Raw genomic sequence first — 22,398 nt, forward strand, 5'->3', positions numbered from 1 at the left:
GGAGTCAGAGAAGGTGCAGCACTGGGTGGAACGTCTCTGTCAGACACGCCTGGAACAGATTTCCTGTGTGGAGAACGAGTCCCCGGAGGTACATCTAGAACCCCTCCTCCTAGAACCCTTTCTTATCTGTGTATCAGCTAGGACCACTGGTGGTCCTATCGCATATTATCTTTTTATGTGTAGTAACTTTTCTTCAATCATTTCATGTTTTTTCCCTTCCGTTGCTAATTGATAGATTTGTCGTAGGCCACAATGCTCTGTGACTGTGTGTACAGTGATAGCTCTGTGGTTGTGAGTGTCTGAGAGGCTGGGCTTGTCCTTCAGATGTCCCCTCCTCGGTCTCCTGCCTCTGGGCCCATGGTGAGGCGTTTCCCCGGGGGTCTCCAGCTGGCTACCACTGACCTGGATGATTTGAACTTGGATGAGGTGGACCAGAGCCTGAGGGGGCCGCTGAAGAGACTGGCCCCCACTCAGCCTTCTTCCTCCCAGCCCCCACCCCCCCTACCTCTCCCGCCACCCTCCCCCAGACTCAACCCCACCATCCCCAACTTCTCTCCTGCCTCACCACGACCATCGCCCCAACGCCTCCCCCCTTCTCCCCCCCCCACCCGCAAGCCCCCTCCCTCTGCTTCTACCACGGCCTCCAGAGGACGCCAGCCCCCCTCCTCCACCCCCACCTCCCCCTCCACCCCCACTTCCTTCTTCTAAGTACCCTCCTACCTCCATCTCCTCTCACTACCCTCCTGCCCCAACCTCCCACTTTCCTCCCTCCTCCTCCTCCTCCCACTATCCCCCTCCCTCCCAGTCCTACAGGCCCCCGTCCTCTCCCCGGCCCACCCCTCAGCCTCCCCCTCCTCCTCCTCCCCCCACCCCCTCCGCCCCCACCCACCCAGCAACCTGAGGAGCGGCTGGGGGGAGGGTCCCATGGAGGGTACCACCATCACCACCCCTCCAGTCCCCCAGAGACAAGGAGCGAGTGGGAAGGGGGCGGGTACATGCCGAGGGGTGGTTACTACTCGTCCAACACCAGTGAAGTGTCCTACCCCTCCAGCCCTAAGGTAGCCTCCCTGGTGTGACTATGGCTTGGTCTGAAAACAACCCCTAGCCCATTGCCCTTGCCTTCCCCCGAACACTTTTAAGCAGAGCTGATAGGAGTGGACAGGTGTGAGCAACTATTGTGATGGCTCCCACTAAACCATCCAATTGGTTTAGGGAAGACATACTGTTACATTCCTGCTAACATCTTGTTCCTTCAGATCTCAGAACATCAAGGGGGCAGGGGAATGTTTAAGGACAGTACTCTGCATGATCTGTGCTGGGAAGATGCATGGTTATCTCATTCATGAAAAGGAGAGGAAACAAATCACTGAGACACAATGACTGAATGTTGTGAAGAACAATGTCAATTTCCTCTCCGATTAAATTAAATGCAATCATGGATGCAGTTATTGGTTTTTATTCAGTCTGTTTGCGGTGGCTTTGTGATTTGGCTTTGTGAATTGTTATCGTATTTGACAGCACTGGGTGTAGAATTGCATGATGTGGTGTGAAATGCAGTGAGTGGTGGGTGTTTTATGTACTGTGGCAGATCAGGGGGTTGGGTCAAGACGTTTACACAGATCAGACATGGACAGAGTATGATTAGCTCGGTTTCAAGGGTGTTTATTAATAAAGTAATCAAAAGAAAAGGATAGGTCTCCCCCATGAGACTCTCTCCAGGATACCGTCTCCAACTACACGGAAGTTACCTTTCTTCCCCCAGTCCTCTCTCGTGTGCTGCCCTCCTGGCAGCTTTATGGGCCTTCCACAGCTGGTGAGCAATCCGTCCTTAATTACTCACCAGCTCTCAATCAGCCCCAGTTAGTCCTGTCCGGGGAGCCCGTCGAGACCTGGCACGTCCAGCAGATGGAGCCACCGCCTCGTGATGTATACTCCATCTGTTACCAGGCCTCGACGAGTCTCCCCCTGGTGGCTGACCTGCTGTACGCCCCTTCTCGATAGGGCATCCGCGTTTCCATGCTTCACCCCTGACCTGTGCACAACAGAAAAAGAGAAGCGTTGAAGGGACAAGAACCACCTGGTGACCCGATCGTTTGTGTCTTTTCCCTGGGGGAGCATGGTCCGTGACCAGGGTGAAGTGGGTACCTAACAGGTAATACTTGAGAGTGTTTAGCACCCACTTCACCGCCAGACACTCTTTCTCCACAGAAACACCTGGAAATCACCTGGCACCTGGAAATCAGGCGTTACGAGAATCGGATGGGAGCACAGCGCTTCCTTCAGACGGCTGAACGCCGCTTCTGTTTCGTCCGTCCATTTCACTGTTTTCGGGAGGCGGGCCCTGGTTAGATCGGTAAGGGGGAAAGCTATAGCCGCAAAGTTGGGGATAAACCGGCTATAGTATCCTGCCAGTCCCAGGAAGGACTTGACCTGTGTCTTGGTGCGTGGAACGGGCCAGTCACGTACCGCGTGAACCTTCCTTTCCTGGGGCTTGACGTTCCCCAGTCCAATCAAATACCCCAGGTACTCCACCTCCTCGAACCCTAGCTTGCATTTCTTGGGGTTTGCGGTCAATTTGGCTTGTCTGAGCGCGTCCAGCACCGCCTGGAGGCGCGTCAGGTGCTCCTCCCAACCTTGGCTGTGGATGATGATATCATCCAGATAGGCCGCTGCGTACTGCTGGTGGGGTTGAAGCACTCTGTTCATCAGTCACTGGAATGTGGGAAGGGCTCTGTGGAGACCGAACGGGAGCACCCGGTACTGGTACAGACCGTCTGGTGTCGAGAACGCCGTCTTCTCCCGGGAGGAGGTTGCCAATGGTACCTGGCAATATCCTTTGGTCAGGTCAAGGGTGCTGATGTACTGGGCCTTTCCCAATCGGTCGATTAGCTTGTCCACCCTCGGCATGGGGTAGGCGACGAACACGCTTATGTCGTTCACCCCCCGGAAATCATTACAACAGCGGAGGCTACCGTCCGGTTTGGGCACCAACACGATGGGGCTGCACCATGCACTGTGGGACTCTTCATTGACCCCCATCCTCAGCATAGCCTCCACTTCTTGTTTCACGGCCTTCCATCGGGCCTCCGGAATTCGATACGGCCTCTTTCTTACCGTTTCCCCGGGCCGGGTACGGATGTGGTGTTCAATGAGGGTTGTGCGGCCCGGCTTCTCGGAGAACACCGCCGTGTTCCGATCGACCAGCTCCCGGAGCTCTAGCTTCTGGGCCGGGGTCCTCACTGCTCGGTCCCAACCATAACACGGCCAAGGCTGTCCTCTCGTGCCACTTTTTCAACAGGTTCACGTGGTAAATCTGTTGAGGTTTCCATCTCCCCGGTTGCCGTACACGGTAGTTGACAGGTCCCAGTTTCTCGACCACCTCGTATGGTCCGTGCCATGTTGCCAGGATCTTACTTTCGGCCGTGGGGATCAACACCAACACCCTGTCTCCCACCTGGAATTCTCGTGGCTGGGTTCCCCGATTGTAGACCTGGGCTTGGGCGCGTTGGGCCTTCTCCAAATGTTCCCTCACGACTGGCCATATGGCTGTCATTCGCTCACGCATCGTCTCCACGTGCTCTACCACGCTGCGTAAGGGGGTCGGTTGGGCTTCTCACACCTCTTTGGCAAGGTCCAGGAGGCCACGTGGCCTCCTCCCGTAGAGGAGTTCAAACGGGGAAAACCCATTGGAGGATTGGGGTACTTCTCGGATTGAGAACATTAGGTGGGGAAGTAGCTGGTCCCAGTTCTTCCCGCTCGATGACCTTCCGCAGCATCTGTTTGAGCGTTTTGTTAAAGTGCTCGACGAGCCCATCCTTCTGCGGGTGAAAACCAGAAGTCCGGATCTGCTTGATCTGCATGAGGGCACACAACTCTTTCATGAGGCGGGACATAAACTCTGTACCTTGGTCAGTCAGGATCTCGTTCGGGATGCCCAACCGGCTAAAGAGGTGGAACAGCTCCTGGGCGATTCCCTTGGATACTGCCGCCCATAGGGGAATGGCCTCGGGATACCGGGTGGCATAGTCTACTATTACCAAGATGTACCGGTGTCCTCGTGCAGTCTTTACCAGGGGTCCCACTATGTCCATGGCGAAGCGTTCAAAGGGCACCCCGATGATCGGCAGGGGGACCAGAGGGTTTCGGAAGTGTGCTTTTGGGGCAGTGAGTTGACACTCCGGGCAGCTGCGACAGTAGTCTTCCACGGCCGTCCTCATCCCGGGCCAGTGGAACCGGGCGGTGACCCGTTCCCGGGTCTTCTCCATTCCCAGGTGCGCCCCCAACAGGTGTGTGTGGGCCAGCTGCAGAACGGTTCCTACGTACCGTCGGAGCAGCAACAATACCTCTCAAAGTTCCCCCTGGTGGCGCGACACCTGATACAAAAGGTTATTCTTCATTTGGAAATGGGGGTATCGCCAGTCACTCATCCCCGGAAGTAGCTGTCCATCCACCGCTATCACTTGGGCTGTGGCAGCTTTCAAATTCGGATCCTCCCACTGGGCCGTCCCGAATTGTCCCCTCAGTTGGCCCCCAACGGGGGTCTCGACTGGCCCCCTCGAAATCGAGAAGGGGGAGGCTGGGCTCCTCCTCCAGTGGTTCCGGCTCCCCCTCCGACTCCGGACCCGTAGAGTCAGGTGGGTTAACCGGTGGCGTCCTGGCCGCACAGGCGAGGGGTCATCCCCGCTCTCTTCTTCGGCCGGCTCGTATCATTTTTTTCAACTCATGCCCCCATAGGGCCACAAACAGCGGACAATCCCGTCCCACTAGGATAGGTACCGGTAGCTCTGGTACTGCACCCACCATCATCTGGCAGCTCCCTTGTGGTGTTACGATGTTGGTCCATACGGCGGGATACCGCTTTGTGTCACCGTGAACACAGGAAATTGACATCTCCCTACCCCGTTCGGTCGCCTGGTTCAGCAGGTTCGTGGTTACGAGCGTAACCATGCTTCCGGAGTCTAATAGCGCTTCCGTGTCGTGTCCGTCAACCTTCACCGGGACCATGGGTGCAGTTGATTCATAGTGCGCCCAACAGGAGGTGACATAGTTCACGGCGCGACCACCTGGCCTCCGGTACTAGCTGATGGCATCGACTCCTCTCGAGCAGGGCAATTCCAGGCAATGTGCCCCCGGGCGCCACACTTCCAACACCTCCGTTGGTCTCCATCTACCTGGGGTCGTCGATGACGGGTCGGCCCTTCCCCAGCTGTCTCTCCACGGGTTTGCGGTCCCTTGGCCCTGCCGACTGTCGGTTTGGGGTACCCCGCGGTGGGGTTGTCCTTTCGTCCCCTCGCACAGGTCGCCGATTCGTCCCGGCTCCCACTCAGTAGGGCCTGAGTGTTCTGATGAGTCTCCACTGCTTCCAGGAGGCCCTCCAAGGTCTGGGGCGCGCATAGGCTCGCTGCCCTCTTCATGTCGTGGGGTAGCGCCCGTACGAAGCGATCCAGGACCACTTTGTCGAGGAGGGAGAGGGTGGATACGTCGGTTAGGAGCCATGCCCTGGTGACGCGCAGAAGGTCGCTCATCTGGGCTCGGGGGGATGCGTCGGTTATGAACCTCCAGTCGTGGAACCATTGAGCCCGATGGGCCAGGCTGTACCCGTAGCGGCTGAGTATCTCCCGTTTGAGTCCGTCGTAGTTAGCCGCCTGTTCGTCGTTCAGGTCCCAATATGTCTTTTGGGCATTCCCAGAGAGGAACGGGGCCAGCAGACTTGCCACTTCGGCCTTGGCCATCGTTCCCGTAACGCTGTCCATTCAAACGTACAGAGGTATGTTTCAATGTCATCGTCTTCCATTAGCTTGATTAAAAACTGATTGGGATGGGATTCAGGAGACGCTCCTCCTTGCAGCTTCCTGACTTCCTCCACGAGGCGGACGTTTTGTAGTCGCTGTTCCTCCAGCGTTCGTTCCTGAACCGCCTGTTGTGCTTGTTGGGCCCGGACGAACTGAGCTATCAACTCGTCCATGCTGAGCTATCAACCCTGATCTGACCACGTTATCAAATGCTCACATTCTCCACCACTTGTGGCATATCAGGGGGTTGGGTCAAGACATTTACACAGATCAGACATGGACAGAGTATGATTAGCTCGGTTTCAAGGGTGTTTATTAATAAAGTAATCAAAAGAAAAGGATAGGTCTCCCCCATGAGACTCTCTCCAGGATACCGTCTCCAACTACACGGAAGTTACCTTCCTTCCCCCAGTCCTCTCTCGTGTGCTGCCCTCCTGGCAGCTTTATGGGCCTTCCACAGCTGGTGAGCAATCCGTCCTTAATTACTCACCAGCTCCCAATAAGCCCCAATTAGTCCTGTCCGGGGAGCCCGTCGAGACCTGGCACGTCCAGCAGATGGAGCCACCGCCTCGTGATGTATACTCCATCTGTTACCAGGCCTCGACGAGTCTCCCCCTGGTGGCTGACCTGCTGTACGCCGCAGTACAAAGACATTACATAAGATTGTCTATACACGAGAGAGGTTGAGAGTGATGACTGAATAGCTCCTCTTCAAGTGCATGATATCTCCTTTCCTACATGTGTGTTCCATTTCAAACCACCACTTTGTGTGTGTGTGTGTGTGTGTGTGCGTGCGTGTGTGTGACATTAATATTCCAGTAGCGTTCTGTAATGGTCATTCAGGGATAAATACATGATACTACTGTGTTTTCCTGGTTCAGGTGATGAGAAACACTTCCCATATCAGTGGTGTATCCAATTTAAGCAATTCCCTGGTAAGTCTGCTCCCTCCCATAAATTGATATTTGAGAGTGTTCAGTAAGCCTGCCTAGATTGCTCCTGTAGTGGAGGAAGTACTTGTGTGATGTGAACAAATGTTTAGACAAGCTGGAGATCTGTTGACTTTTAAACCATGCTACATTCTTCATAGTTCTAGAACATTCCCAGGGCTCTGATCTTACGGGTTTAAACATAGAGATATACAGTTGAAGTCGGTCATTAAAACTAGTCATTAAAACTAGTTTTTCAACCACTCCACAAATTTCTTTTGAACAAACTATAGTTTTGGCAAGTCGGTTAGGACATCTACTTTGTGAATGACAAAAGTAATTTTTCCAACAATTGTTTACAGACAGATTATTTCCAAACGCCTGAAGGTATCACGTTCATCTGTACAAACAATAGTACGCAAGTATAAACACCATGGGACCACTCAGCCATCATACCGCTCAGGAAGGAGACGCGTTCTGTCTCCTAGAGATGAACGTACTTTGGTGCGAAAAGTGCAAATCAATCCCAGAACAACAGCAAAGGACCTTGTGAAGATGCTGGAGGAAACAGGTACAAAAGTATGTATATCCACAGTAAAACGAGTCCTATATCGACATAACCTGAAAGGCTGCTCAGCAAGGAAGAAGCCACTTTTTGGAGAAATGTCCTCTGGTCTGATGAAACAAAAAAATAACTGTTTGGCCATAATGACCATCGTTATGTTTGGAGGAAAAAGGGAGTGGCTTGCAAGCCGAAGAACACCATCCCAACCGTGACGCACGGGGGTGGCAGCATCATGCTGTGGGGGTGCTTTGCTGCAGGAGGGACTGGTGCACTTCACAAAATAGATGGCATCATGAGGAAGGAAAATTATGTGGATATATTGAAGGAACATCTCAAGACATCAGTCAGGAAGTTAAAGCTTGGTCACAAATGGGTCTTCCAAATGGACAATGACCCCAAGCATACTTCCAAAGTTGTGGTAAAATGGCTTAAGGACAACTAAGTCAAGGTATTGGAGTGGCCATCACAAAGCCCTGACCTCAATCCTATAGAAAATGTGTGGACAGAACTGAAACAGCGTGTGCAAGCATGGAGGCCTACAAACCTGACTCAGTTACACCAGCTCTGTCAGGAGGAATGGGCCAAAATTCACCCAACTTATTGTGGGAAGCTTGTGAAAGGCTACCCGAAACGTTTGACCCAAGTTAAACAATTTAAAGGCAATGCTACCAAATACTAATTGAGTGTATGTAAACTTCTGACCCACTGGGAATGTGATGATAGAAATACAAGCTGAAAAAATAAAGTGGTGACTCTACCTGACCTAAGACAGGGGATTTTTACTAGGATTAAATGCCAGGAATTGTGAAAAACTGAGTTTAAATGTATTTGGCTAAGGTATATGTAAACTTCCGACTTCAACTGTATATTGGGTTAAATCACAGGGTTAAAGCTCTGATGTCACTGGTTTGATCATGAGCTGTTTGTTCTGGGATTCAGCTGTAGAATGCCTACGTGTGCTTTTCAATTATGTCCATGGTGCTCTGCTCACTGAAACCCACTCAAACCCCATTGTTTGCTGGCCTATCTGCTGTTGCTTGGATGTTCCCAATAGCAAATAGCTCCTAGTCCGCCCAACCAGAGGCGTCAGATGGCCCCTGTCATGTCTAAACCTGTCATGCTGTCCCAGAATCAGTCACATCGACCAACCCTACACTCTGAGGGCCTGGTAAGAAACACTGTCCTCCTACTCCTACTCTCTCCCTAAACACCCTCTTTGCATGCTTGCTCTGTTATCCTGTCACTGTCCCTAGCCGGGGTGCTAGTTTGTTCTCACTGTCCCTAGCCGGGGTGCTACTTTGTCAAGCTGTTTCTCTGGGTTCTCTACTGCACCAGACAAGGGTGGTTAGTGTACCGATGCTAACTTCAATTTTTGCAACTTTCATTACTCTGCTCCCACTGGTCATTTACCATATGTCATCATCATCCAGAAAAACCAAGGGAGGATCAGGTCTGGCTTTTATATATCGTCCAATTATGTTGTGAAAGATGAATACACAAACTGAGAGAGTATTATAGTCTTTGCAGTTTAGCTACAGAACTTCTCAGTAACCGAATGAAACGATACAGCATCAGAACATGACTTGCATTCCAGTAGTGAGAGGAGTGTCTTGTTTATTTTCCTATCATAAATTCGGAATACATTGGTGTTCCGATAGGTTGTCTGAGTCTTAGCGATCCTATTCATCTGAAGGGGACAGATCTATGGGGGGAAAGCCCTAAAGTTCACAGACAAAGGTTACAAAGACGGCACCTAATTATTTGTAATTGTTAAAAATATATATCTACAGTACCAGTCAAAAGTTTGGACACACCTACTCATTTTTACTATTTTCTACATTGTAGAATAATAGTGAAGACATCACAACTATGAAATAACACATATGGAATCATGTAGTAACCAAAGAAGTGTTAAACAAATGAAAATATATTTTATATTTGTAGCGGGTGATTTGGACGGAGTCAGGCGCAGGAGGTGTTAATCACAGAATAATGGTTTATTCGGCCAATACAGCGGTTCGCAGCAATGCGTAAAACAACTACAGTGCGACTTAACGGCGCACTGGGGAAAACAAGACACACGGGTGAATATCCCGACGATAAAGTACATAATGGTCTACCGAGCTATCGACACCTCCACATGGAAACAATCACATACAAAGACATTGGGGGCAGAGGGAATACTTATACAGGGACTGATGAGGGGATATGAACCAGGTGTGTGTAAAAAAACAAGACAAAACAAATGGAATGATGAGAAGAGGAGCGGCAGTGGCTAGAAGGCCGGTGACGACGAACACCAAAGCCTGCCTGAACAAGGAGAGGAGGCAGCTTCGGAGGAAGTCGTGACAATATTTGAGATTCTTCAAATAGCCACCCTTTGCCTTGATGACAGCTTTGCATACTCTTGGCATTCTTTCAACCAGCTTCATGAGGTAGTCACCTGGAAAGCATTTCAATTAACAGGTGTGCTTTCTTAAAAGTTAATTTGTGGAATTTCTTTCCTTCTTAATGCGTTTGAGCCAATCAGTTGTGTTGTGACAAGCTAGAGGTGGTATACAGAAGATAGCCCTATTTGGTAAAAGACCAAGTCCATATTATGGCAAGAACAGCTCAAATAAGCAAAGAGAAATGACAGTCCATCATTACTTTAAGACATGAAGGTAAGTCAATTCGGAAAATGTCAAGAACTTTTAAAGTTTCTTCAAGTGCAGTCGCAAAAACCATCAAGCGCTATGATGAAACTGGCTCTCACGAGGACCGCCACAGGCAAGGAAGACCCAGAGTTACCTCTGCTGCAGAGGATAAGTTAATTAGAGTTCCCAGCCTCAGAAATTGCAGCCCAAATAAATGCTTTGCAGAGTTCAAGTAACAGACACATCTCAACATCAACTGTTCAGAGGAGACTGCGTGAATCAGGCCTTCATGGTCGAATTTCTGCAAAGAAACCACTACTAAAGGACACCAATAAGAAGTAGACTTGCTTGGGCCAAGAAACACGAGCAATGGACATTGGACCGGTGGAAATCTGTCCTTTGGTCTGATGAGTCCAAATTGGAGATTTTTGGTTCAAACCGCTGTGTCATTGTGAGATGCAGAGTAGGTGAACGGATGATCTCCGCATGTGTGGTTCCAACCGTAAAGCATGGAGGAGGAGGTGTGATGGTGTGGGGGTGCTTTACTGGTGACACTGTCTGTGATTTATTTATAATTCAAGGCACACTTAACCAGCATGGCTACCACCGCATTCTGCAGCGATACGCCATCCCATCTGGTTTGCGCGTAGTGGGACTATCATTTGTTTTTCAACAGGACAATGACCCAAAACACACTTCCAGGCTGTGTAAGGGCTGAGATGGTTTGGGATGAGTTGGACCGCAGATATGTGCTCACTATATGTGGGAACTCCTTCAAGACTGTTGGAAAAGCATTCCTCGTGTAGCTGGTTAAGAGAATGCCAAGAGTGTGCAAAGCTGTCATCAAGGCAAAGGGTGGCTACTTTGAAGAATATAAAATATAAAATATATTTTGATTTGTTGAACACTTGTTTGGTTACTACATGATTCCATATGTGTTATTTCATAGTTTTGATGTCTTCACTATTATTCTACAATGTAGAAAATAGTAAAAATAACTAAAAACCCTTGAATGAGTAGGTGTGTCCAAACTTTTGACTGGTACTTTATATCTTTGTATGTTTATTGGATAGAGAGAGATATAGGTGAACGGTAGGAGAGAGATTGCTGAAAGAGCAGTGGGATGGATTCGAAGCAGCAATGACTTAGATCGCTAGACCCCCCCAAGCCATTATCCATAATGACTTATGAGTCAGAGAGTCACAGAAACAGAGTAGAAACTCTGCAGTAGTTTGATGGATGCTGAGACGCCCTCATGCCCTACTGTCTGTCTGTAAGACTGACGCTCTATCTGACGCGATTAAACCACACAGGAAGCCCATCTCAGCCCATCTCTCCCTCCTGTCATAAGTGCCTGTTAATTAAATGGATGGCCACCACCCATGGATATAGCCTACAATACAGTTTAGGTGCAGTCATTTTCAGGCTCTGACGTATGGTGACAGCTGTGTTAGCACTCAAAGATGTCACATAAAGTTTACTTCCATTTTTAAATTGTTCTATTCTTTTCACTGCATCAGACATTTCTGCTTTTCATCCTTCTTTAGTCTGTAGGTCATCTTTTTCATTCAAAACAGCATTTATAGGGGACACAGGTGAGCAATTTAAACTCTGTCCATATCAAGAACACCGTCCATATCATATTTTGCATATCATTTATGAGTTAGGCTATATATTTATGAACAGCCTGAAGTCCTTTGTGGTAAGCAATCTCATAAATGTATATAATGTATCCAAATGAGCGGACGGTTCACGCCTGATACCCCCAATTGCCCTTTGTGCCCGCTCCCATACTCTATAATTCTGTATTTCTTTGTGATTGTAACTTGTATACGGGTAGACCAGAGAACCTGATTGGCAGATGAGTGGCAACTCTGATTAGAAGCACCTGTTGCTCATCGGTTGCTCACCTGTGTTCCCTATAAATGCTGTTTTGAATGAAAAAGATTTGGACTTACATACTGAAGAAGGCTACAAAGCGGAAACGTCTGTGTACGCTATCCCTGATGCAAAGAAAATAATAAAAACAAATAGAAAAAAAATGTAACCCCTTTTTCTCCCCAATTTCGATCTTGTCTCATCGCTGTAACTCCCCAACGGGCTCAGGAGGGGAAAATCGAGTCATGTGTCCTCTGAAACATGACCCGCCAAACCGCGCCCGCTTAACCCGGAAGCCAGCCGCACCAATGTGTCGGAGGAACACTGTTCAACTGACGACCGAGGTCAGCCTGCAGGCGCCCGGCACAAGGAGTCGCTAGAGCGCGATGAGCCAAGTAAAGCCCCCCCGGCCAAACCCTCCCTTAACCCGGACGACACTGGGCCAATTGTGCGCCGCCCTACGGGACTTCAGATCACGGCCGGTTGTGACAGCCTGGGATCGAACCCAGGTCTACCCGGGTCTGTCGTGACGCCTCTAGCACTGCGATGCAGTGCCTTAGACTGTGGTCCTCTGTAGCTCAGCTGGTAGAGCACGGCGCTTGTAACGCCAAGGTAGTGGGTTCGATCCCCGGGACCACCCATACACATAAAAAAAATGTATGCACGCATGACTGTAAGTCGCTTTGGATAAAAGTGTCTGCTAAATGGCATATTATTATTATATTATTAGACCGCTGCTCCACTCAGGAGGCCCATGCAACATATTTTTTGAGTGCGGGCCCATCACATCTTTTTGCTTATCTGAGTTTACGGGTTTTACGCACCAACCAAACTTTTAATTGGCTACTGTGTTAGTCAGTGCCTTTGGAAAGTATTCAGACCCCTATACTTTTTCCAAATGTTGTTACGTTACAGCCTTATTCTAAAATGGATTAAATAAAAACATTTCCTCAGCAATCTACACACAATACCACATAATGATAAAGCAAAAACAGGTTTTTAGATTTTTTTGCAAATGTATTAAAAATAAACTTCCTTTACGTAAGTATTCAGACCCTTTGCTATGAGACTCGAAATTGAGCTCAAGTGCATCCTGTTTCCATTGATCATCCTTGAGATGTTTCTACAACCTGATTGGAGTCCACTTGTGGTCAATTCAATTGATTGGACATGATTTGGAAAGGCAAACACCTGTCTATATAAGGTCTCACAGTTGACAGTGCATGTCAGAGCAAAAACCAAGCCATGAGGTGGAAGGAATTGTCCGTAGAGCTCCGAGACAGGATTGTGTCGAGGCACAGATCTGGGGAAGGGTACCAAAAAATTTCTGCAGCATTGAAGGTCGCCAAGAACACAGTTGCCTCCATCATTCTTAAATGCATGAAGTTTGGAACCACCTAGACTCTTCCTAGACCTGGCCGCCCGGCCAAACAGAGCAATTTGGGGAGAAGGGCCTTGGTCAGGGAGGTGACCAAGAATCCAATGGTCACTCTGACAGAGCTCTATAGTTCCTATGTGGAGATGGGATAATCTTCCAGAAGGACAACCATCTCTGCAGCACTCCACCAATCAGGCCTTTATGGTAGAGTGGCCAGACAGAAGCCACTCCTCAGTAAATGGCACATGACAGCCCGCTTGGAGTTTGCCAAAAGGCACCTAAAGACTCTCAGACCATGAGAAACAAGATTCTCTGCTCTGATGAAACCAAGATTGAACTCTTTGGCCTGAATGCCAACCGTCATGTCTAGAGGAAACCTGGCACCATCCCTACGGTGAGTCATGGTGGTGGCAGTATCATGCTGTGGGGATGTTTTTCACTGGCATGGACTGGGAAACTAGTCAGGATCGAGGCAAAGATGAACGGAGCAAAGTACAGAGAGATCCTTGATGAAAACCTGCTCCTTAGCTCTCAGGACCTCAGACTGGGGCGAAGGTTTACCTTCCAACAGGATAACGACCCAAAGCACACAGCCAAGACAACGTAGGAATGACTTCTGAATGTCCTTGAGTGGCCCAGCCAGAGCCCGGACTTGAACACGATCGAACATCTCTGGAGAGACCTGAAAATAACTGTGCAGCAATGCTCCTCATTCAATCTGACAGAGCTTGAGAGGATCTGCAGAGAAGAATGGGAGAAACTCCTCAAATACATGTGTGCCAAGCTTGTAGAGTCATACCCAAGAAGACTCAATGCTGTAATCGCTGCCAAAGGTGCTTCAACAAAGTACTGAGTAAAGGGTCTGAATACTTCTGTAAATGTGGTATTTCCATTTTTTATTTGTAATAAATTAGCAAAATGTTCTAAAAAACGGTTTTTGCTTTGTCATTATGGGTATTGTGTGTAGGTAGATGAGGGGGAAAAAAACAATTTAATCAATTTTAGAGTAAGGCTATAACATAACAAAATGTGGAAAAAGTCAAGGGGTCTGAATACTTTCCGAAGGCACTGTATGTATATTTAACCCGCCCTCTCCAGCAGTACAGCCCTCCTAAGCCCCCGCACATCTTGAAATTCCCCCACATAGTTGACCATCTTCTAGTATTTATAATCAACCTTAAGGAGCGAGGGAAAAAAAAGAAGAAGCGAGGTGTTTAGTGTCATAGTGTCAATCTCTAATGACTACTGTCTGGTTCCTGTGTTACAGCCCCCGGAGATGCTGAAACGGATGGTGACGTATAACACCTCCTTTAGGTCCAACAACAAGAGACAAGTAATCCATACCAATCACCACCTTCTCCTCTGACTCTGCTGTCCTCTGCTCTGAGTGGTTCTTAGTAGTTTAGTGGCTGTTTTCCCTTGCTCTTTGTAATCTAAAGCAATCCATCTTTCTTCCTCAGAGTGACGTGTGGAGTGACTGCCTCCTTTATTTCTCTGGTTCCCAATCTGTCCTTTCTGTTTGATGCAGTAGTTCCTTGTAGTTCCTTGTAGTCCCTGTAGTTCCTTGTAGTCCCTGTAGTTCCTTGTACACATTCGATAGCTCAACTAATGACTGTGGAAGTTGTATGTATATGTACATTGGGCATTCTTTTGTCTCAAGGTAGATATGCAGATGGTGTGGATGCTGAGTGGTGTAGATATTTAGTTGTACGTCTTCCTTTTAGTGTTCAGGTTGCCCTGATCTGAACTGACAGTGCATTGTCCCGCTGTCAATGGCATTTTAGTGTTTGATACAGACTGAGACCACAAGCAACTTCCTGTGCTATGGGAAGAAAGACCTCCATGTTTTTACTCGACCCTACAGATCGTGCTTATTGTTATTAAAAACCTTGAGTTGACATTCCTTGCCTTAAATTCATTCCCTATAGTTCAAAATCTGTCAAAATAAACTCTGTGGAAATCTCAATTGGCACCCTGCTATTCCCCATATTCTGCACTATAACTGACGGAAAGTAGTGCACTATATAGGGGCTAGGGTACCATTTGAGATGCAACTTCGGACCGCAGAGAGGCTTTTGTTCTGGTGCTGCTTTTCAAACCACCTACATGATGATATTAAAAAGGCATCAATGTCATTGCAATAAATTGGCTTCTACGTCATCTCATTCAGTCAGATTTAATTAACGTTAATTCAGACTCACTCAGACTGATGTCTCCAGCCAGGAAGGACAACAACGCTTCGATGGACGCTATACAAATAAATTGGCATTTGTTTCAAACTGGAGATGTCTGCTTTTGATATGGAAAGCGCATTGTGATTGCCTTGCTAACTGAGCTGTGGCTGCAGTGATGGAGACATGAGATGGAGAGATGACAAATGTGTCCTCTTTCTCCTGAATGGAGATTTTGAAGGCCACAGATGACAGTGTGTGTGTTTGTGTGCGTGTTTTCAATGAGGCCTGTCCTAGAGGAGAAAGATTAGCCTTTAGATGTCACAGTTTAGATGTCACATTAGCAGACAGAGACACATGAAAGGTAGATTGAACATGCCTGTTATGTTTTTCCTTCAGAATTCGCAACTCCTTTTGAGATATTTTGAAGTGAAAATAAGAAATGCTGTCGCTATCTCGCTTTACAAACCAAGGTGCTTGAACAGTGGAGCAAACAGAAAAACTGATTTTCTGAAACTCTTGGTAGGACAATGGAAGTTTACTACCAAAGTGTTGAAACACTGAAATGTGTTGGTTTTAACAAAAACATATATATTTTTGAAGCAACGTTTTTATTTCCAGAGTTCCACTGAGTGTACAAAACATTAGGAACACCTGCTCTTTCCATGACATAGACTGACCAGGTGAATCCAGGTGAAAGCTATGATCCCTTATTGATGTCACCTGTTAAATCCACTTCAATCAGTGTAGATGAAGGGGAGGAGTCAGGTTAAAGAGTAATTTTTAGCCTTGAGACAATTGAGACATGGATTGTGTATGTGCGCCATTCAGAGCGTGAATGGGCAAGACATAATATTTAAGTGCCTTTGAATGGGGTATGGTAGTAGGTGCCAGGCTCACCAGTTTGTGTCAAGAACTGCAACACTGCTGGGTTTTTCACGCTCAACAGTTTCCTGTGTATCACGAATGGGGTGTTCCTAATGTTTTGTACACTCAGTGTATATACAGTTAGCCTTCTCTCTACAGTCGCATAGACCTTGTCATCACTTTATTTTACAAAGCTGGAAAGACATGGAAAGCCTTGGTTTTTCTTGTATTATAACATTCATCGATTCAAAATACCATTTAAAGACATAGAAGTGGTTGTCAAAGGAAATCTAGCCTTGTACACTCACCACTCATTCTCTGTTAGAGCCTAATTACATTCCAAAGTCATTTAGAAATGTAATGATAAATGATAAGCTACATTGACCTGGTTTGGGTTGAACCTATGAAGTTTTACAGTGCTGCAGACTAACAAAGGAAAGGATAGTCATTTCAGCTTATACCACAGATTGTGTAATATGTCATATTACTGAGCAAGAAATCAGAACTAGAGCAAGAAATCAGTTAAGAGACCAGGGTGATTTAGGGCCTATATCATAGTTATATTGCTCAACCATGCTTCCTAGTGGTGCTGAACCTCAATGCAGCATTGCCATGTTGAACTGTCTAATCATATGTTGTTTGTCTTTCAGGGCTTTCAGAAATATGTGGAAGACTTTGATCCCCACTCCATGGTACTGTATGCCTGAGCATAGTCTGTCTATATCTGCAAGACTTTTAGACGTATAGGATCATGTCATGTATACAGGTGTGCAACCTGTATTTCTTTATGAATAATTAGATCAGTCAAATGCCAATAAGACCTTTACTAAACACAAGGTGTTGCTGGTGTGACATGTGCCTATGAAGATCTGTGACGCGTGACTTCGACTATAAAGCTGTGTGTAAATGTCAGTCTCCCTCCATTGTGAGCCATGCCATAGTTGACCTAGGTTATATGTGGCAATTGAGTCACTGTAACAGCCATTCTGTGTTATAGCTTTCCTGGAAACCTCAGTGGAACATATTTCCTCGAACTAGTCAATGCACCTCAGGGAAATGGTTTATAATAAAGCCATATATAATAGAGATATAATGTATAGATTGTACAATCCATACATGTCTATTCACTGTGATCCAGTGTTGTAATGTTGTGTGTTTTGTTTTGCCTCCATCTCTCTCTGCTGGTTGTGTTAACAGTTATCCTCAGAGCAGATAGCTGGGCGAGACGTGAGACTACTGAGAATCAAAAAGGTAATCAGAATTACCCTCAGGATGAGCTGTCCAGTTTTGACTTTTCAGGTTGTTGTATTTTTATTTAAGGAAAGAAGGATCAAAACAAACTTACCTTCGGGGACAATAAAGTTAATTGGCAATTCAAAAAGTTAATTCCTGCACTGCAGAATCATCTCTATTTCCTCAGACAAACATACAGTAGGATGATGATGATGATACATCTAAGGCTTTAAAGCTGCAATATGTAACTTTTTGGGCGACCCAACCAAATTCACATAGAAATGTGAGTTATAGATCTGTCATTCTCATTGAAAGCAAGTTTAAGAAGCGGTAGATCTGTTCTATGTGTGCTATTTCGATGCTTCCCGTTCGTAAGTTTTGTTTGGCGTCTTTTGCTTTAGTTTTTGTACACCAGCTTCAAACAACTGAAAATACAATATCTTTGGTTATGGAAAATATATTTCACAGCGGTTTAGATGGTACAATGATTCTCTACACTAAACTTGCTTGTTTTGTCACATAAACTGAAATTAGGCGAACTATTACAATTTTAGCAACCAGGAAATGGAGGAGTGATTTCTGCATAGTGCATCTTTATATCATATGTAATGAATGCATTACATGTATTTCCATGTATCTCTCTTACCTCAGGTTGGACCACTTGATCTGGCTGTGGAGGGAGGAGTAGACTCTCCTCTGGGAAAGCTAGTGGTATCTGCCATTTATGATGGAGGCTCAGCAGACAAACATGGTGAGTTCATATGTGTCAACACTTGGATTTATTTAATTTAAAGATTATAAACATCAATCTCTTCTCTCACCCTCTGTTGTCACCAATAAAAATGGAATGGCATGTTTTTGTTTCTGACATACAAACAGTATTCAATTGCTCAGACTGATATTCAATGGTCTGATTCCGTTCTTATTAGTCTATGGCTGCGTTTACACAAGCAGCCAAATTCTGTTCTTTTGCCCAATTATGGGCAAAAGAGTTGATTTGATTGGTCAAAAGACCAATTAGTGGAAAAATAATCAGAATTGGGTGGCCTGTGTAAACGCAGCCTTTATGTCCCTGTGGAGCAATGATAGTAGAAACTAATCCCAGGCTATTGAGTGAGATATGTTTACTATTCACCCTGAGGTTGTGGTATGTAAAAACAAATGTTATTTTTGTGATTGTGTTTGTGACTGTGCATGTATGTATGTGTGTGTGTGCTTCCCCAGGTGGGATAGTGCCAGGAGATGAGGTGATAGCTGTGAATGGGAAGATCCTGACTGACTCCTCACTGACAGAAGGACAAAACTCTCTGACCAGGGCCTGGAACAGTGGAGGGGTACGATTTTACTGTTTCTTTTACGCTCTGACAACAACAACAACGTCTAAGATAAGAAATACTGGGGGGGTGTCTCACAGCAAAATCAATGAGTTAGGCAGCTAACGTTCATTACTATTCTCAATAAACAGGCATGGGAGTATATCCGAGGCTGTCATTTTGATCCTGTATTGTGAAATACTACCCTGGTTGTTTGTGCTGACGGTAATTTGCCATACATGAGTCTTATTGATATGGTTATAAAGGCCAGCCCCGATCAAAATGTCAACAATCAGGCCAGTTGGTTTTATAGTGAGGAGAGGGGAGGGGTGGATTTATTTGGATCAATAGGTCCTCTGTGATATTTATTTACCATTGAAATCCTGTATGAAAGAGGGATAGACATTTCATCGTTAAATGAGCCAAACATAATTTATTTTTCATTTATCTGTATGTGTGTCTTTAGGATTGGATTGACCTGGTGATAGCAGTGTCACCTCCAAAAGAGTATGAAGATGAGGTGTAAGTACATTCTGTCCATCAACTCCACATATAGTACAATCTCTACAGTATCTGAATACACACAATGCATAGCCTATAAATGCTCACAATGCTTCAATTGAAAGTAGATGCAGGGCGTAATGTTTCAATTTACTTGTTATTTACAGTGCATTCGGAAAATATTCAGACCCCTTGACTTTTTTTCCCTCATCAGTCTACACACAAAGCAAAAACCGTTGTATTTTTTTAGAAATGTTAGCAAATTTTTTAAAAGTACTAATCTAAAACATCACATTTACATAAGTATTCAGACCCTTTACTCAGTACTTTGTTGAAGCACCTTTGTCAGCGATTACAGACTTCAGTCCTCTTGTGTATGACACTACAAGCTTGGCACACCTGTATTTGTGGAGTTTCTCCCATTCTTCTCTGCAGATCCTCTCAAGCTCTGTCAGGTTGGATGGGGAGAGTCGTGTGGTAGAAATTCTATAGGAAGAGAGACTGCAGATTCTTTCCAACAACAACTTTATTATAAGATTTGCAAAAATGGAACAGTTCAACATTCCACTCACAGTGCACAGTTAAAAAGCTCAACGAGCAGAGTTGGCTTTCTCCTTTTATAGAAAGTACATCCTCTTACAGTGGGGAAAAAAAGTATTTAGTCAGCCACCAATTGTGCAAGTTCTCCCACTTAAAAAGATGAGAGAGGCCTGTAATTTTCATCATAGGTACACGTCAACTATGACAGACAAAATGAGCATTTTTTTTCCAGAAAATCACATTGTAGGATTTTTAATGAATTTATTTGCAAATTATGGTGGAAAATAGGTATTTGGTCAATAACAAAGGTTTCTCAATACTTTGTTATATACCCTTTGTTGGCAATGACACAGGTCAAACGTTTTCTGTAAGTCTTCACAAGGTTTTCACACACTGTTGCTGGTATTTTGGCCCATTCCTCCATGCAGATCTCCTCTAGAGCAGTGATGTTTTGGGGGCTGTCGCTGGGCAACACGGACTTTCAACTCCCTCCAAAGATGTTCTATGGGGTTGAGATCTGGAGACTGGCTAGGCCACTCCAGGACCTTGAAATGCTTCTTACGAAGCCACTCCTTCGTTGCCCGGGCGGTGTGTTTGGGATCATTGTCATGCTGAAAGACCCAGCCACGTTTCATCTTCAATGCCCTTGCTGATGGAAGGAGGTTTTCACTCAAAATCTCACGATACATGGCCCCATTCATTCTTTCCTTTACACGGATCAGTCGTCCTGGTCCCTTTGCAGAAAAACAGCCCCAAAGCATGATGTTTCCACCCCCATGCATCACGGTAGGTATGGTGTTCTTTGGATGCAACTCAGCATTCTTTGTCCTCCAAACACGACAAGTTGAGTTTTTACCAAAAAGTTATATTTTGGTTTCATCTGACCATATGACATTCTCCCAATCCTCTTCTGGATCATCCAAATGCACTCTAGCAAACTTCAGACGGGCTTGGACATGTACTGGCTTAAGCAGGGGGACACGTCTGGCACTGCAGGATTTGAGTCCCTGGCGGCGTAGTGTGTTACTGATGGTAGGCTTTGTTATTTTGGTCCCAGCTCTCTGCAGGTCATTCACTAGGTCCCCCTGTGTGGTTCTGGGATTTTTGCTCACCGTTCTTGTGATCATTTTGACCCCACGGGGTGAGATCTTGCGTGGAGCCCCAGATCGAGGGAGATTATCAGTGGTCTTGTATGTCTTCCATTTCCTAATAATTGCTCCCACAGTTGATTTCTTCAAACCAAGCTGCTTACCTATTGCAGATTCAGTCTTCCCAGCCTGGTGCAGGTCTACAATTTTGTTTCTGGTGTCCTTTGACAGCTCTTTGGTCTTGGCCATAGTGGAGTTTGGAGTGTGACTGTTTGAGGTTGTGGACAGGTGTCTTTTATACTGATAACAAGTTCAAACAGGTGCCATTAATACAGGTAACGAGTGGAGGACAGAGGAGCCTCTTAAAGAAGAAGTTACAGGTCTGTGAGAGCCAGAAATCTTGCTTGTTTGTAGGTGACCAAATACTTATTTTCCACCATAATTTGCAAATAAATTCATTAAAAATCCTACAATTTGATTTTCTGGATTTTCTTTTCTCAATTTGTCTGTCATAGTTGACGTGTACCTATGATGAAAATTACAGGCCTCGTCTTTTTAAGTGGGAGAACTTGCACAATTGGTGGCTGACTAAATACTTTTTTCCCCCACTGTAACTATGTGACAGTTAGCAGATGTACAGAAACAGGGCCTGGGAACAGAGTTGTACCATTCTCTGTTCCTCCCTGCAATTCCAACATAGCTACATTCCTGCCGATCATAAACACAGGAGGACACATATGCACCCAAACGGCTTATAAATCTGTACGTTCAGAATCAGTAAAAAATACTAGCATATAACAATGGACAATCTTTAAGTAAAAAACAGCATAGTATGTCTAATTAAACAGTATAGTATGTAATGAATATTAATTTCCTCTAGAGTTGCTGCACAGCTATTTTCAAGTCTCTCCAGAGATGTTAGATCGGGTTCAAGTCCGGGCTCCGGCTGGGCCACTTAAGGACATTCAGAGACTTGTCCCGAAGCCACTCCTGCGCTGTCTTGGCTATGTGCTTAAGGTCGTTGTCCTGTTGGAAGGTGAACCTTCACCCCAGTCTGAGGTCCTGAGAGCTCTGGAGCAGGTTTTCATCAAGGATCTCTCTGTACTTTGCTCTGTTCATCTTTTCCTCGCTCCTGACTAGTATCCCAGTCCCTGCCGCTGAAAAACATCCCAACCGCATGATGCTGCCACCATCATGCTTCACCGTAGGGATGGTGCCATGTTTCCTCCAGACGTGACGCTTGGCATTCAGGCCAAAGAGTTCTATCTTGTTTTCATCAGACCAGAGAATCTTGTTTCTCATGGTCTGAGAGTCCTTTAGGTGCCTTTTGGCAAAGTCCAAGCGGGCTGTCATGTGCCTTTTACTGAGGAGTGGCCTCCGTCTGGCCACTCTACCATAAAGACCTGATTGGTGGAGTGCTGCAGAGATGGTTGTCCTTCTGGAAGGTTCTCCCATCTCCACAGAGGAACTCTAGAGCTCTTTCAGAGTGACCATTGGGTTCTTGGTC

General features: G+C 46.3%; 1 protein-coding gene across 1 annotated transcript in view; it reads left to right on the forward strand.

Moving 5' to 3' along the window:
- LOC121531199 (harmonin-like) overlaps positions 1 to 22,398 on the forward strand; it is a 50,798-nt gene that overhangs the window by 22,807 nt on the left and 5,593 nt on the right. Inside the window, exons 14-20 of the mRNA XM_045205157.1 lie at positions 4,437 to 4,441; positions 14,455 to 14,474; positions 16,867 to 16,908; positions 17,414 to 17,467; positions 18,101 to 18,200; positions 18,674 to 18,783; positions 19,229 to 19,284. Coding sequence (XP_045061092.1) covers positions 4,437 to 4,441; positions 14,455 to 14,474; positions 16,867 to 16,908; positions 17,414 to 17,467; positions 18,101 to 18,200; positions 18,674 to 18,783; positions 19,229 to 19,284 — 387 coding nt within the window. The remainder of the gene's footprint in view (positions 1 to 4,436; positions 4,442 to 14,454; positions 14,475 to 16,866; positions 16,909 to 17,413; positions 17,468 to 18,100; positions 18,201 to 18,673; positions 18,784 to 19,228; positions 19,285 to 22,398) is intronic.

This window comes from Coregonus clupeaformis, chromosome 19 (assembly GCF_020615455.1).
Source record: "Coregonus clupeaformis isolate EN_2021a chromosome 19, ASM2061545v1, whole genome shotgun sequence".
NCBI classification, from domain to species: Eukaryota; Metazoa; Chordata; class Actinopteri; order Salmoniformes; family Salmonidae; genus Coregonus; species Coregonus clupeaformis.